The sequence below is a fragment of the Coregonus lavaretus genome, assembly GCF_964263955.1.
Source record: "Coregonus lavaretus genome assembly, chromosome: 1".
NCBI classification, from domain to species: Eukaryota; Metazoa; Chordata; class Actinopteri; order Salmoniformes; family Salmonidae; genus Coregonus; species Coregonus lavaretus.
The window spans coordinates 85848477-85866433 of record NC_139988.1 but is presented as its reverse complement, the minus strand read 5'-3'; the positions used below and the strand labels follow the sequence as shown (position 1 = coordinate 85866433).

Below are 17957 nucleotides of genomic sequence, written 5' to 3'. Positions count from 1 at the left end.
CACCATGGCCTCTCCTAAGGAATGGGATGGTGACACACATTACCCAGTAGTCACTAGATGGTTATTTAGATTGCCGTGGTGCAGTGGTCTACAGTTAAGAGGTTAAAGGTTAAAGACTCACCACAGGCCCATATGTCCACAGGCTTGCCGTAAGCGTCCTTCCTAAGGACCTCAGGGGACAGGTAGCCAGGGGTGCCCGCAAAACCTGCCCGACAGAAAAAACAGAATGGTTTTAGACTTACATTGTCCTGGAAAGATCATATTCACTTTGTCTGCAGCAAAGTGGGGAAGTCTGTTTGGTATCATCAGAAAGATTAGTGATTTGGTTCATCAGGCTCGCTTCCTAACTCTATACTACAAGCTTAAGATACCCAAATCTCATTTATTGTAATATTGTCTGAGCCAGTACATATGCTTCCTACATACACAAATTACTCATCACACAAAATACATTTGCAAGACTAGCCACTAGTCTGTTTAAGAAACTCAATATATTGTCAATCTACAACATTAATATACTCCAATTATGCGCCTTCATCTAAACCCTTCAATGGATTCTTCCAGGTTAATTCCCAAATGCATGCATACAACATGACACTGCGATAACCTTCACCCTCCCCACTGCCGCATCTCACATAGTCAATTCTCTGTTAGATAAAGAGGTTCCATACTTTGGAATTCCTATCTTCACATTGCCAAAACATCATCATCCCTCAATAACTTCAAGCGTAGACTAGGGGTCAGTCTGATGAACCAAACTACTCAGTAATAGACTAGGGGTCAGGGGTCAGCCTAATGAACCAGACTACCCAGTAGTAGACTAGGGGTCAGGGGTCAGCCTGATGAACCAGACTACCCAGTAGTAGACTAGGGGTCAGGGGTCAGCCTGATGAACCAGACTACCCAGTTGTAGACTAGGGGTCAGCCTGATGAACCAGACTACCCAGTAATAGACTAGGGGTCAGCCTAATGAACCAGACTACCCAGTAGTAGACTAGGGGTCAGGGGTCAGCCTGATGAACTAAACTACCCAGTAGTAGACTAGGGGTCAGCCTGATGAACCAGACTACCCAGTAATAGACTAGGGGTCAGGGGTCAGCCTGATGAACCAAACTACCCAGTACTAGACTAGGGGTCAGTCTGATGAACCAGACTACCCAGTAGTAGACTAGGGGTCAGGGGTCAGCCTGATGAACCAGACTACCCAGTAGTAGACTAGGGGTCAGGGGTCAGTCTGATGAACCAGACTACCCAGTAATAGACTAGGGGTCAGGGGTCAGCCTGATGAACCAAACTACCCAATAGTAGACTAGGGGTCAGGGGTCAGCCTGATGAACCAGACTACCCAGTAGTAGACTAGGGGTCAGCCTGATGAACCAAACTACCCAGTAGTAGACTAGGGGTCAGCCTGATGAACCAGACTACCCAGTAGTCCCCTCCATGTAGCCTAGCTCTAACACATAATCAAACATGGTTGTTTTCTTGTTTACTGTAAAAAAAAAAAAAAAAAAAGGTGCTTGTTTAACAGATTTAACAAACTTTTTTTGTACTTGTATAGATTTTTGTGGATTTTTGGGGCTTCCAATCTCACCTGCACACCGTTTTGGCTTTCACTTTGTTTTCTTTGGGGCAAATAAATAAAACCTAGGAACCTAAAACGTTTGATGAATGTTACCCAAATGTGTGTGTGGTCTTACCGAACCACGCCTGTTGGTCTCCCTGCACCTCGATGGCCAGGCCAAAGTCTGCCAGCTTCACCGCTGCTCCCTTCATCTTACTGGCTAGGAGCAGGTTCTCAGGCTGGGGGGGGGGGGTAGAAACAGAGAGAGGGAGAAAAGTGTGTACAGGGGAAGTAGAAACAGAGGGAGCGGGACAGAGATGCATTTGTCAATGTGTAACTCTGTATGTGCTTCAAACCGTTCTGCTATGGCAACATTTACACACGCATATCACGTCAATAAAGATGATTCTTACATTCAGTTGGGAGAGGGAAAAAGGGGGGAGTAAGGAGAGAGAGAGAGATGAAGGAATGGGAAAGAGAAAGAAGCAAAGATGTGTGCGCAATTCTCTCTTATATAATTAAATCACGCATTCTATTGTACTAGCTACTCATTTGCATGTACAGTGGGGAGAACAAGTATTTGATACACTGCCGATTTTGCAGGTTTTCCTACTTACAAAGCATGTAGAGGTCTGTAGTTTTTATCATAGGTACACTTCAACTGTGAGAGACGGAATTTTAAAAAGAAATCCAGAAAATCACATTGTATGATTTTTAAGTAATTAATTTGCATTTTATTGCATGACATAAGTATTTGATACATCAGAAAAGCAGAACTTAATATTTGGTACAGAAACCTTTGTTTGCAATTACAGAGATCATACGTTTCCTGTAGGTCTTGACCAGGTTTGCACACACTGCAGCAGGGATTTTGGCCCACTCCTCCATACAGACCTTCTCCAGATCCTTCAGGTTTCGGGGCTGTCGCTGGGCAATACGGACTTTCAGCTCCCTCCAAAGATTTTCTATTGGGTTCAGGTCTGGAGACTGGCTAGGCCACTCCAGGACCTTGAGATGCTTCTTACGGAGCCACTCCTTAGTTGCCCTGGCTGTGTGTTTCGGGTCGTTGTCATGCTGGCAGACCCAGCCACGACCCATCTTCAATGCTCAGGCTGGGGGCCTGGACATGCGCTCGCTTGAGCAGGGGGACCTTGCGTGTGTTACTAATGGTTTTCTTTGAGACTATGGTCCCAGCTCTCTTCAGGTCATTGACCAGGTCCTGCCGTGTACTTGAGGGAAGGAGGTTGTTGGCCAAGATCTCACGATACATGGCCCCATCCATCCTCCCCTCAATACGGTGCAGTCCTCCTGTCCCCTTTGCAGAAAAGCATCCCCAAAGAATGATGTTTCCACATCCATGCTTCATGGTTGAGATGGTGTTCTTGGGGTTGTACTCATCCTTCTTCTTCCTCCAGACACGGCAAGTGGAGTTTAGACCAAAAAGCTCTATTTTTGTCTCATCAGACCACATGACCTTCTCCCATTCCTCCTCTGGATCATCCAGATGGTCATTGGCAAACTTCAGACGGGCCTGGACATGCGCTGGCTTGAGCAGGGGGACCTTGCGTGTGCTGCAGGATTTTAATCCATGACGACGTAGTGTGTTACTAATGGTTTTCTTTGAGACTATGGTCCCAGCTCTCTTCAGGTCATTGACCAGGTCCTGCCGTGTACTTCTGGGCTGATCCCTCACCTTCCTCATGATCATTGATGCCCCACGAGGTGAGATCTTGCATGGAGCCCCAGACCGAGGGTGATTGACCGTCATCTTGAACATCTTCCATTTTCTAATAATTGCGCCAACAGTTGTTGCCTTCTCACCAAGCTGCTTGCCTATTGTCCTGTAGCCAATCCCAGCCTTGTGCAGGTCTACAATTTTATCCCTGATGTCCTTACACAGCTCTCTGGTCTTGGCCATTGTGGAGAGGTTGGAGTCTGTTTGATTGAGTGTGTGGCAGGTGTCTTTTAGACAGGTAACGAGTTCAAACAGGTGCAGTTAATACAGGTAATGAGTGGAGAACAGGAGGGCTTCTTAAAGAAAAACTAACAGGTCTGTGAGAGCCGGAATTCTTACTGGTTGGTAGGTGATCAAATACTTATGTCATGCAATAAAATGCAAATTAATTACTTAAAAATCATACAATGTGATTTTCTGGATTTTTGTTTTAGATTCCGTCTCTCACAGTTGAAGTGTACCTATGATAAAAATTACAGACCTCTACATGCTTTGTAAGTAGGAAAACCTGCAAAATCGGCAGTGTATCAAATACTTGTTCTCCCCACTGTATATATACACGATCGGATGTATTTACTCACTGGATCATGTGACGCATGTCATTAACCTTCAAATACAAGTCTGGCGTGTGTCCTCATCGTAACACTGATGATAGTTTGATACCAAAACGTTTAATACGTTAAATACAAGCCTGGCGTGTGTCCTCATCGTAACACTGATGATAGTTTGATACCAAAACGTTTAATACGTTAAATACAAGCCTGGCGTGTGTCCTCATCTTAACACTGATGATAGTTTGATACCAAAACGTTTAATACGTTAAATTCAAGCCTGGCGTGTCCTCATCTTAACACTGATGATAGTTTGATACCAAAACGTTTAATACGTTAAATACAAGCCTGGTGTGTGTCCTCATCTTAACACTGATGATAGTTTGATACCAAAACGTTTAATAGGTTAAATTCAAGCCTGGCGTGTCCTCATCTTAACACTGATGATAGTTTGATACCAAAACGTTTAATACGTTAAATACAAGCCTGGCGTGTGTCCTCATCTTAACACTGATGATAGTTTGATACCAAAACGTTGAATACGTTAAATACAAGCCTGGCGTGTGTCCTCATCGTAACACTGATGATAGTTTGATACCAAAACGTTTAATACGTTAAATACAAGCCTGGCGTGTCCTCATCGTAACACTGATGATAGTTTGATACCAAAACGTTTAATACGTTAAATACAAGCCTGGCGTGTGTCCTCATCTTAACACTGATGATAGTTTGATACCAAAACGTTTAATACGTTAAATACAAGCCTGGCGTGTGTCCTCATCTTAACACTGATGATAGTTTGATACCAAAACGTTTAATACGTTAAATACAAGCCTGGCGTGTGTCCTCATCGTAACACTGATGATAGTTTGATACCAAAACGTTTAATACGTTAAATACAAGCCTGGCGTGTCCTCATCGTAACACTGATGATAGTTTGATACCAAAACGTTTAATACGTTAAATACAAGCCTGGCGTGTGTCCTCATCTTAACACTGATGATAGTTTGATACCAAAACGTTAAATACAAGCCTGGCGTGTGTCCTCATCTTAACACTGATGATAGTTTGATACCAAAACGTTAAATACAAGCCTGGCGTGTGTCCTCATCTTAACACTGATGATCGTTTGATACCAAAACGTTTGCGTTTTGTTTTTCACCTTTAATTTATTCACTTTTCTGCACAATGTACTTTTTCGGGCATCATGACGGCCCAAAAAATAGTCTCTATTTTTGCATTTAAGCATCCGTTTTGGATTTGTCCACATCTGACAGTGTGAGGGTCTCCATCTCTCCTACAATTCTCTCTGCGGCCATATATGGACATAGGGTTGTAGTCATGGAAACCATTTCGGAGTCATCTAGACAGCACTGCAGACTGCATGCTAAGTGTACTGCGTGTGTGTGTGTGTGTGTGTGTGTGTGCATGCGTGCATGTGTGTGTGTGAAAGCCTACTCAGGATAAAAGGCCAACAAATCAGACAGACAGCAAACAAGAGGTAATACAGCTATCCTCAGACACCAGGGATGTGCATGGTTATTCGAATATTCAAAATAATAAGCCTATTTTAACACTGAAAAGGCTTTTTCTCAATTAAATTATCCATGAAACATTGTTACATACAAGGATACACCATGACATTTCAAATGATTAATTTAATAAAACAACAAACTTTTCAATATATTTTCTACAACGTGTGCCCCATTAAAAGGCTGGTAGCCATCAGGTAGCCTTCACCTGTGTAGCTCATTGTTTATGTTGGCCAATCAAAGTGGCAAAGAGGCTCAATGTGTAGCAAGTGGAGTGAAAGTTCACCAATGCAATTACAAAGTTCGCGAAATGAGAAGGATGAGCCTAAAACAAGCAACCAACAGGTAGGCTGTTTTATCTGAAAGGGTTGGGGAGAAAGTGCAGCATTAACCTGGCTAGCTATATCTGGCTAGCTTCTCTAGACTACTCCAGTCAAGACAGGCACTATTATATGGGAGGAAGAAAAGTGTTAGCTGTAGCTGAGTCGGCTACTGCGTCTCTCTCTCCCTCCCTCCGTCACCCACGGCCCCTTCCGCAGCTGCAGCAATAGAGCTCCAGCCTCGCTCACTTGCGCAGTAGTGCTCAGGTAAAAAAATTCAGTAAAAAACTAAAAAAACATGCATTCTGGATATCCGGCAAAAATAAATGATACTATTCGAATAGTGAAATTATTTAAAAGCCTCATCCCTACCAGATACATACAATGTTTGCCTTTCAGACTCTGTCAAAGCGATTCACTTCTGTGTCCTATCTAGTCAGAGTCACATAAACAAAGTCAGATTCAGTGATGTGTCTTCATGGTGTTTCGTTGGAAGACCCATCTGATAAGAATCATTAAAAAAAATATATATATCCCAGCCAATCAGCTGTGAGGTGTTAGGCTGCTGTGATGACATCACAGCTGAGCCAGGCTACTGTGATGTCACTGGGGTTGTCATGGTAACCCCAGGGTTCATCTCTCCTTCCCTTGTCTCGGACACCTTTACTTTGGAGTCAGGACTGTGTGTGTGTGTGTATGTGTTTGTGTGTGTATACACGTGTGTGTGTGTGGTCAGTGACTAGGAGTCCTTCTTGTTTCCTTGCCATTGGGGAGAGTAGACCATAAGGTTGTCCCCTCCCTGCTCACGTGCAGATGACGCACACAGCTCTGGTCAAGGACAGACATGTGATCAACTGACTGTGCAGAGAGGGAGGAGATGGAAGGAGGGAGAGTGACAGGGTGAAAAAGGAGAAAGTGAGGCAGTGAGAAAAGACGAGGGCTAGAGAGGGGGAAACAGAGACAGTGTGAGGGGGAGGGGACAAGAGAAACAACGGATAGTGGGAGGGATGGAGCGACGAGAGCAGTGCGTTGCCATGGCCACGAGCAGAGGTGTGTGTGGTAGTCATAGCAACAGGCGGCCACACACACACACCACTCACCTTGAGGTCCCTGTGGACGATGTCATGCTGGTGGATATGTTGAACACTCTCCAAGATCTGGTTAATACACTGACTGGAGAGGAGAGGGAGAGAATATCTGGTTAATACACTGACTGGAGAGGAGAGGGTGAGAATATCTGGTTAATAAACTGACTGGAGAGGAGAGGGAGAGAATATCTGGTTAATACAATGACTGGAGAGGAGAGGGTGAGAATATCTGGTTAATACACTGACTGGAGAGGAGAGGGAGAGAATATCTGGTTAATACACTGACTGGAGAGGAGAGGGTGAGAATATCTGGTTAATACACTGACTGGAGAGGAGAGGGAGAGAATATCTGGTTAATACACTGACTGGAGAGGAGAGGGAGAGAATATCTGGTTAATACACTGACTGGAGAGGAGAGGGTGAGAATATCTGGTTAATACACTGACTGGAGAGGAGAGGGAGATAATATCTGGTTAATACACTGACTGGAGAGGAGAGGGAGAGAAGAGGAGAAAAACAATTGTCCAGTCATCACTAAACACATGTATGGTTTGTACTGAAAGCTCAACAGGTCTGACATAGGAAGCGACTGTCAAAGTAGTGAGACAGATTTACTACAATAGTGGTTCTCAACCTTTGTTTTGTTACTGTCACATTTTGCTATGCTTGAAGTAGCCCTGAAGTACCCCCTAATGAGCATTTGACCAATAGGTAACCATGTTCTTTTGAGACTTCCCAGGTACCCCATGTGGATAGGCCAGTTAGCAAAGATGCGAAATCATGCCACTCTCCCACGGTTTTGACCCGCGCTGTGCCGCACAGCTGCGTAACCATGGTAACAGTAAGTAGGGAGGGCCCACCTGGCATCGGCCTCGCTGTAGTACTCCCTAGCAACGATGTCTTCAAACAACTCTCCTCCTGTCACCCTGAGAGAGAGGGAGACAGAGAGAAAGAGACAGAGAGAGAGACACAGAGACAGGGGGAGGGAGAGAGGGAGGGGGGAGGCCGAGAGACAGAGAGAGAGACAGGGGGAGGGGAGAAGGAGGGAGGGACAGAGAGAGAGAGACAGGGGGAGGGGAGAAGGAGGGAGGGACAGAGAGAGAGAGACAGGGGGAGGGGAGAAGGAGGGAGGGACAGAGAGAGAGGGAGAAGGAGGGAGGGACAGAGAGAGAGAGACAGAGAGAGAGACGGGGGGAGGGGAGAAGGAGGGAGAGAGAGAGAGAGAGAGAGAGAGAGACAGGGGGAGGGGAGAAGGAGGGAGGGACAGAGAGAGAGAGACAGGGGGAGGGGAGAAGGAGGGAGGGACAGAGAGAGAGAGAGACAGGGGGAGGGGAGAAGGAGGGAGAGAGAGAGAGAGAGAGAGAGAGAGAGAGAGAGAGAGAGAGAGAGAGAGAGAGAGAGACGGGGGAGGTGAGAAGGAGGGAGGGACAGAGAGAGAGAGAGAGAGAGAGAGAGAGAGAGAGAGACGGGGGAGGTGAGAAGGAGGGAGGGACAGAGAGAGAGAGAGAGAGAGAGAGAGAGAGAGAGAGAGAGAGAGAGAGAGAGAGAGAGAGAGAGAGAGAGAGAGAGAGAGAGAGAGAGAGAGAGAGAGAGAGAGAGAGAGAGAGACGGGGGAGGTGAGAAGGAGGGAGGGACAGAGAGAGGGATGGGAAGGAGGACAAGATTGTTATCATATATAAAGAAATCTCATTCATGGAGGCGCATTCACAAGCCTGGAATGTCAATGTGTGCGTGTTATACTCACAGGTCAAAGACAAGGTAGTGAAAGCCTTCCTCTGAGATACTGTCATGTAGTCTCACTACAGAAAGAAAGAAAGAGAGTGAGGGTGGAGAAGAGGAATTGTGAGATTTAACAGTGGAATACACCAGGTTAATGGCTACTTAGTTTGGCATTCTAGATCTGACCTAATGTATGGTTTGTTTAAGGGTTTAGTGTTGACGGGTTTAGGGTTGAAGGTTAAAGGTTAGGGGTTAAAGGTTATGTAAAAAGGTACATTTGTTGTGTAATAAGTAGCAGGTCGTCCCTGCAGCAAGTACAGTATGAGTGATAATCTCTTCTTCCCTCTCCATCTGTCTCTCTCTCTCTCTCTCTCTGTCCAAAGTTGATATGAAGCTCAGACAAATGAGAAGGAGAGAGAGAGAGAGAGAGAGAAAGAGAGACAGAATGAGAAAGAACTATAAAAAGGAGAGAAAGATGAGGGGGGAGCGTGAGAAGAGAGGAGGGAGGGGCAGTGCAATCTGGGACACTGAAGAAAGACATCCAGAAAGAAGGGAGAGGGAATGAGGGATAGATGGTAGAGAGATGCAACTGAAAGAGACAGTACAAAGTTGTCATTGACTCATCGGTATGGCCTCATCTTTTCTCTACCTCCCTCTCCCACCTTCGTTCTCTGTCCTCCTGGTCATTTGTTTTTTAAACAACAACTTTGATTTGAACGGAAAATAAGCATTATTGAAGTCCCATTCATTCAAGTTCTGTTGTGCTCAAATAGTTGTTGACTTTTCATGATCCTCAATTTCAAAATTAAACAAGTAGACAGACAGACAGACAGACCTATGTTTGAATGTTTGAGCAGACGGCAGATGCGAGCCTCACGTTCCAGCTTCTGGTGATCTGAGGAGAGAAGAGAAAACACTGTTAGGAAGGCTGTTATAACAGGCTAATGAGACCTTATTCAGTTATAACAGGCTAATGAGACCTTATTCAGTTATAACAGGCTAATGAGACCTTATCCAGTTATAACAGGCTAATGAGACCTTAGTTATAACAGGCTAATGAGACCTTATCCAGTTATAACAGGCTAATGAGACCTTATCCAGTTATAACAGGCTAATGAGACCTTATTCAGTTATAACAGGCTAATGAGACCTTATCCAGTTATAACAGGCTAATGAGACCTTATCAGTTATAAACAGGCCAATGAGACCTTATCAGTTATAACTGGCCAATGAAAGGTTTAAAACAAGGTGAACAAATGTAGGTTAAGTAAGCTGTGTATACTGTTCAGCCCCAGCTGTGGAACATTGCTGTGCCAGCACTTTCGCCTAGCAGGGGACACAGAATGAAATTGGAACACATGCACACCTGACTTCCACCTCATACAGTCTTATATAACTCTGACCCACAACACACACACACACACACACACACACACACACACACACACACTCCTCCCCCTGCCGTCGTCACCGCTAAGAACAGTTGTGAGAGGTCAGAGGTAATCTGGGGTAACCCTGGCGTAGAGCGTGAGTCAGACTGTTTGTGTGACTGTGTTTGCTGTGTTCACTCGGATTATTTTAATGAAATATCAACTGCTGCAGGGCTCCAAAACAGAGGGAGCCCGCACACAGCATTTATTTGCATTCATTTAATCAGAGTATTTCAGTTTAATTTCACAGACCCTTGCCGAATGTTTTTCACAAAACACTAATTTGAATACACATTGCAGCACATCGCATTTCATATCGCAACACTGAATATCTTAAACTCAATAACAACAACTGGCAATTTCATTATCTGACACCCTGGCTAACACACAAACATTAGACCCACGCACAGACACACAGACTGAAACACACACAACCGTATTTCTCTTCACGTTATAGTTTCAGCCCAATAAATACACTACTCCTATACTGCTGCTAAACAGCCTATCCTCTCCACACCCAATAATCCTTTATATTCCTCCTCCCTCCTTCCATCCCTCTCTCGCTCCCTCTCCGCCTCCCTCCCTCTCCTATTCCTCCCTCCTTCCATCCCTCTCTCGCTCCCTCTCCGCCTCCCTCCATCCCTCCCTCTCCTATTCCTCCCTCCTTCCATCCCCCTCTCCCTCCTCTGATGCCCTTCTCCCCATCACTTCTCTGCCTCCTTCCATTCCTACATGCCTCTCTCCCCTTCCATCCTTCTATCTTTCTCGCTTTCCTACTACCCTTTTCTCCTCCCCATGTAGGCTATAGATTCTCTCTCCCTCTTCTGCAGGGACAACCTACAGCAACCTCAGTGTCATTTCACTACTGACGCAGCAGAGAGAGAAAGGGAGAGAGAGTGAGAGACAGAGGATTACATGAAATGTCCATTTGCAGAAAGAGGATCACAACTCCATCGTGTGTGTGTGTGTGTGTGTGTGTGTAGGTAGCATGGTTTACTGCAGCTATTGCTGATTCATTCAATTATTTGTTGATGTGTGCATGCCTGTGTGTGTATGGGCGTGCACGGGTGTATAATGTATGTGTGTATGTGGTGTGTGTGTGTGTGTGTGTAGTGGTACCCTTACGGAAAAACAATATGAACTTTGTGTGATTTAATGTGAAGTTAATGTGATTACATGTGAAGCAACATGTGAAAAAGTACAACTACAGTCGTGGTCAAAAGTTTTGAGAATGACACAAATATTAATTTTCACAAAATCTGCTGCATCAGTTTGCATATACTCCAGAATGTTATGAAGAGTGATCAGATGAATTGCAATTAATTGCCAAGTCCCTCTTTGCCATGAAAATGAACTTTATCCCCCAAAAAACATTTCCACTGCATTTCAGCCCTGCCACAAAAGGACCAGCTGACATCATGTCAGTGATTCTCTCATTAACACAGGTGAGAGTGTTGACGAGGACAAGGCTGGAGATCACTCTGTCATGCTGATTGAGTTAGAATAACAGACTGGAAGCTTTAAAAGGAAGGTGGTGCTTGAAATCATTGTTCTTCCTCTGTTAACCATGGTTACCTGCAAGGAAACACGTGCCGTCATCAAATGCTTTGCACAAAAAGAGCTTCACAGGCAATAAGATTGCACCTAAATCAACCATTTATCGGATCATCAAGAACTTCAAGGAGAGAGGTTCAATTGTTGTGAAGAAGGCTTTAGGGCGCCCAAGAAAGTCCAGCAAGCGCCAGGACTAAAGTTGATTCAGCTGCGGGATCGGGGCACCACCAGTGCAGAGCTTGCTCAGGAATGGCAGCAGGCAGGTGTGAGTGCATCTGCACGCACAGTGAGGCGAAGACTTTTGGAGGATGGCCTGGTGTCAAGAAGGGCAGCGAGGAAGCCACTTCTCTCCAGGAAAAACATCAGGGACAGACTGATAATCTGCAAAAGGTACAGGGATTGGACTGCTGAGGACTGGGGTAAAGTCATTTTCTCGGATGAATCCCCTTTCCGATTGTTTGGGGCATCCGGAAAAAAGCTTGTCCGGAGAAGACAAGGTGAGCGCTACCATCAGTCCTGTGTCATGCCAACAGTAAAGCATCCGGAGACCATTCATGTGTGGGGTTGCTTCTCAGCCAAGGGAGTGGGCTCACTCACAATTTTGCCTCAAAACACAGCCATAAATAAAGAATGGTACCAACACATCCTCCGAGAGCAACTTCTCCCAACCATCCAAGAACAGTTTGGTGACGAACAATGCCTTTTCCAGCATGATGGAGCACCTTGCCATAAGGCAAAAGTGATAACTAAGTGGCTCGGAAAACAAAACATCGACATTTTGGGTCCATGGCCAGGAAAGTCCCCAGACCTTAATCCCATTGAGAACTTGTGGTCAATCCTCAAGAGGCGGGTGGACAAACAAAAACCCACAAATTCTGACAAACTCCAAGCATTGATTATGCAAGAATGGGCTGCAATCAGTCAGGATGTGGCCCAGAAGTTAATTGACAGCATGCCGGGGCGGATTGTAGAGGTCTTGATAAAGAATGGTCAACACTGCAAATATTGACTATTTTCATAAACTTAATATAATTGTCAATAAAAGCCTTTGACACTTATGGAATGCTTGTAATTACACTTCAGTATACCATAGTAACATCTGACAAAAATATCTAAAAACACTGAAGCAGCAAACTTTGTGTAATTCTCAAAACTTTTGACCACGACTGTACACGTGAGAACATGTGACAACATGATCTCATTAAATGAATGTGAAATCATAAAAATGCAACATTTCAACATGTGATACCATGACACTACACATGTGGCAACATTTGAGCTCATGTGAAAGCCCAGGTGTCACATGTCATTTAGAATATTTAACTTTGAAAGGCATAATTGACATTAATTCAATTTCAACAGTCATGGTCACCTGTAGGATTTGTCTCGTTCCCTGTTTGTTCCAGGGACGTCCCCAAGGACATTTCTAGGACGTTGTGTCATGGTCCCCTGGAGGTTTTTGTCTAGTTGCGGTGAAAATACAGTAAATCTACAACTAGTTACTGTATTTTTACAACTAAATTAAGGTGTTAATGTTAAGGACAGTATACTGATTACTTGGGACTCAACCTCATTTGGGATTTCAACTCACAACCTCTTGGTTGCTTAGCTACCTCAAGTTCCCGCTGCGTCACCAGGCTTGTGGGCATAATGGAGATTGGCAAGAATACATTTCTGCACTTTGCCTAAAGTTGCAGTAAAAAATTAAGTAAAATAATTACAACTTGAAGGTGTAATTTCTATTTTAAAAAATGACAGTATGCTGCTGTATTCGGATTTAAATTACTGTAAAATATTGTGCTGTGACCACAATTGGGACTCAGCCTTAGATATGATTACAACTAATAACCCCTTGCTCACTACCAACCTGTAATGTCCTGCTACAATGCAGCTACACCACCAGATATGTGGATGTAAAAGAGATATGGCCACAGACTTATTGGCAAGAATGCATTTCTGCACTTTGATAAAAGCTGCCCAGAATCAAGTAAATGATTGTCCAATTATCACCACCAACGTAACAACATTAAACTAGCAGTGTTCAAGGACGTTTGACGTAGAGTATACATTTATTATTTGGGGATTTGAACTTGCAACCTCGTGGTTGGGAGTGGATCGATGTTTCTGCAGTGCCACCAGGTTCATACTAATTGTTTGGAACATATATTAACACACACAAAAAATAAGGGTATGGTTAGGGTACAGTGTTATTGCCTGGGGTACAAAAAGCTCAAAAGGGTACACATATGAACTCACATGGTACAGTTTGGTACCTTGCAGGTATAATGGGACATTGTTCTACCCAATATTTTGAATATAACGTACGATCATCACTGTGCTTCGATTGATGGGGGCAATGTACTGTTGGGGGCCATTAGCATATTTGGGGGCGTGGTCACGTGTATTTGTGCCAACCGTCAGTGGAAGTCTTGAAGCAGTTTAAGTGTTTGATAGTTATGCTGATGCAAGTAGAGAAATTCCTTTGACACCGTTGCTCTGCAAACTTTGGAAGAGAATGTGTCAGTAATGAGATGCACTGAAGCAGTTATTGTGCATTTTCCACTAACTTAAATGGCAACTTGTTGCATTCGAACTGTCAAATCCACAAGCATTATACCTGAAGCAGAACTTGCCATTGGCTGAACGGAGCTGCATTAAGGAGAAATCCCATGCAGCCTCGTTTACAAGTTGGAACACTGGAATGTGATCTGTAAACTACACTTCCATAGGTTAGGTAGATAAGGGTGATAGAAATCCTCATTCATTTCTTTATTGATTTTCAATTTGAGAGTTATTATTTCTATATAGCCTACACAACTCTCGTTCTGAACATCTAACGCAAGTGGGATGGGTGTGGCTTCGTGACAATGACCACATGAGCAGCCGCTGACTGATTTGACAGCTTTAATGCAGTTACACCTCCTCCGACATGTTAGTTCTGGACATCTAACGCAAGTGGGATGGGTGTGGCTTCGTGACAATGACCACATGAGCAGCCGCTGACTGATTTGACAGCTTTAATGCAGTTACACCTCCGACACTGCCAAAACAACAGCTATGCGCGTGTCGGCTATGCGGGTGCCGGCTATTGTGTGTTTATGCTTTGATTGAATCTAGGCCTTAATGTCAAGTGTCCCTGAGCACTGCTACTTTTTAGTTGGTGTTATCAGATAATTGCACGATTATTGACCTGATTCCAGGCAACTTTTAGTAAAGTGCAGTAATATATTCTTGCCAACAATCTGTCATGGCCACAGACTTGGTGGCGAAGCAGGAAATTCAGGTTTCTGGCATCCAAGAAGTATTGAGTTCAAATCCTAGGTGTGGTTGCATCCCAAGTATGCTAACCAATGTTGAGGTCAATTCCATTTAAGTTCCAGTCAATTCAGAAAGTGAACCCAATTCCAATTGAAAAGCATTGAAAATAATTGAATTAGAATTTCTGAATACAGCTTTGTTGTTGTATATTTGCTGACAAAATACAGTTTAGTTGTAGAAATACATTTAAGTTGTTTCCACTATTTTCCCCACCACTCAGTAGCTGATTATAGAATTACTGTTTTTTTTTTTTAAAAGCGCATCTAACAATCTATAAATTGACATGCAATTGCAAGTGAGGCATGCCAAGTTAAAGTGCATTGCGATTGACAGTAAATAAATAGCTAAACACTAATACAGTATCCTATTACAGTAGAAATGTACTGTAAAATGACAAATTTAGCAAAAAATTTACAGCAATGGCTAACAGTGTAGTTTCATGTTATCACATGTGGAAAATCAAATGATTTCACATGTGAAACGTGTTTTTGGAACACTTCACATGCGAGCACGTTTTCAAATGTGTAATTCCATGTATTATCGCTGTTCAGCTAAAATATGACCCCACCTGGGATTTGAAGTCAGAACGTCTGGATTTGAAGTACGCTGATCTTTCCGCTACGCCACAAAGTCTGTAGCGTTCCCCTATACATTCATTACCTATAATATATCTCTACACCTAACAAAAGAGGGCCATCTGCACTGCTATTTTAGTTATCAGTTATTCTGACTATTCTCTCATCGTTTTTTTAATTACTTGATTTCTGTATAGTTGTCTAATGTTATTCTGTTTTAATGTTACTCCTGAATCCCTATGACAACTATAATAGTTTTTCTTGAATGTATTTTTAACAAAGCCGAGATTTAATTTGAAGTGTGCTTCATTCTATAACTACTCCTGATATCTCCAGGAGTGATAAGTTGACACATCAACCAGGATTTAGGGGCAGGGCAATTTGTGACTTGTTTTGGTAATCAGTGGCTGTATTGGAGTGTTAGTACTTCAGTCACCCCTGGTTTCTCAGCGGCAGCTGTAAGCAGCGGTTTTGTCACAAAACTAAGACCGTCTCCAAAACAAAGACTGTTCTGCAGTTGTTATGCAGTGTTGTTATGCAGAGTTGTTAGAGGAAGGAAAGAGAGGAAGACTCCACACCACTCTCTCACTTGAGTATCTTACCGTGGTATTTTCAGAACTCATTTTTGCTTTTTTTTGTAGCTTTGGCAACTACACTGAACAAAATTATAAACGCAACATGTAAAGTGTTGGTCCCATGTTTCATGAGCTGAAATAAATTCAAAAATTTCCCATACGCACAAAAAGCTTATTTATCTCAAATGTTGTGCACAAATTTGTTTACATCCCTGTTGGTGAGCATTTCTCCTTTGCCAAGATAATCCATCCACCTGACAGGTGTGGCATATCAAGAAGCTGATTAAACAGCATGATCATTACACAGGTGCACCTTGTTCTGGGGACAATAAAAGGCCACTTTAAAATGAGAAGTTTTGTCCCACAACACAATGCCACAGATGTTTCAAGTTTTGAGGGAGCGTGCAATTTGCATGCTGACTGCAGGAATGTCCACCAGAGCTGTTGCCAGATCATTTAATGTTCATTTCTCTAACATATGCTGCCTCCAATGTCATTTTAGAGAATTTGGCAGTCTGTCCAACCGGCCTCACAACCGCAGACCACGTGTAACCACACCAGCTCAGGACCTACACATCCAGCTTCTTCACCTGCGGGATCGTCTGAGGGGGGTGGGGGTGGTGCTGAGGAGTATTTCTGTCTGTAATAAAGCCCTTTTGTGAGGAAAAACTCCTCCTTCTGATTTCGATTCAATGCGGTCACTGTCACTTGTCCACTCAAGCTTAACATCGTCATCTATCTCGGTCCAGGTGCCCTTGGAGAGTTCCTCAATGAGCTTGACACCTTGATAAGATCATTTCCTGACGATGGCTCACCACTCTTCATACTTGGCGACTTCATCCTCCCGACGTCTGCCTTAGATTCATTTCTTTCCAACTCTCTCTTTCCCCTCCTTGCCTCTTTCGACCTCACCCTTACTCAATCCCCTCCAACTCACAAGGCAGGCAATATGCTTGACCTCATCTTAACTAGAGGCTGCTCGCCTACTAATCTCACTGCAACCCCCCTCCAGGTCTCTGATCACTACTTTGTTTCCTTTTCCTGTCTCCCTTTCCTCCAACCCTAACCACTCAGCCCCTATCCAGATGGTCATGTGCCATCGCAATCTTCGTTCTCTCTCTCCCACTACTCTCTCCTCTATCCTATTATCTCGCCCTTCTGCTAAATCCTTCTCCCTCCTGTCTCCTGATTCTGCCTCTTCGACCCTACTCTCCTCCCTTTCAGCATCCTATGACTCGCACTGTGTCCATTCCTCCCGGCCGGCTCGGCCCTCCCCTCGTGCTCCGTGGCTGAATGACTCATTGCGAGCAAACAGAACAGGGCTGCGGGCATCTGAGCGAAAATGGAAGAAAACTAAACTTCCGGTGGACCTATCATCCTTTCACTCTTTTCCACCTTCTCCTCCCTCCTTAATCCTCCACCCCCTCCGCAGACGACTTTGTCAACCACTTTGAAAAGAAGGTTGACGACATCTGCTACTCATTCACTCAGCATAATGAGTTCACTAGTCCCACTCACACAGAACTACCCTACGGCTTGACCTCTTTCTCCCCTCCATCTCCAAATGAAATCCTGCGACTAGTGAGGTCTGGCCTCCCGACAAACCTGCCCGCTCGACCCCATCCCCTCCTCCAGACCATCTCTGGAGACCTTCTCCCATCTCTGGAGACCTTCTCCCATCCCTCACTTCCCTCATCAACTCATCCCTGACGACTGGCTGCATCCCCTCAGCCTTCAAAATGGCCCGAGTCGCTCCCCTCCTTTCTTTCTTTTCTTTCCAAAACACTTGAGCGTGCAGAGAAAATGCCAAGAGTGTGCAAAGCTGTCATCAAGGCAAAGGGTGGCTACTTTGAAGAATCTCAAATATAAAATATATTTTGATTTGTTTAACACTTTTTTGGTTACTACATGATTCCAAATGTGTTATTTCATAGTTTTGATGTCTTCACTAATATTTTACAATGTAGAAAATAGTAAAAAAAAATAAAAAAAAACATGA

General features: G+C 44.0%; 1 protein-coding gene across 1 annotated transcript in view; it reads right to left on the bottom strand.

Annotated features, from left to right (window-relative positions):
* Window positions 1-17957, bottom strand: part of LOC311134280 (calcium/calmodulin-dependent protein kinase type II subunit gamma-like) — a gene marked incomplete at its 3' end in the record, with an annotated part of 33593 nt that overhangs the window by 335 nt on the left and 15301 nt on the right. The window contains exons 3-8 of the mRNA XM_084167914.1: window positions 9342-9401; window positions 8532-8586; window positions 7648-7713; window positions 6800-6872; window positions 1698-1800; window positions 122-205 (exon numbers count right to left, since the gene is read on the bottom strand). Of these exons, the coding sequence (XP_084024040.1) occupies window positions 122-205; window positions 1698-1800; window positions 6800-6872; window positions 7648-7713; window positions 8532-8586; window positions 9342-9401 (441 nt within the window). The remainder of the gene's footprint in view (window positions 1-121; window positions 206-1697; window positions 1801-6799; window positions 6873-7647; window positions 7714-8531; window positions 8587-9341; window positions 9402-17957) is intronic.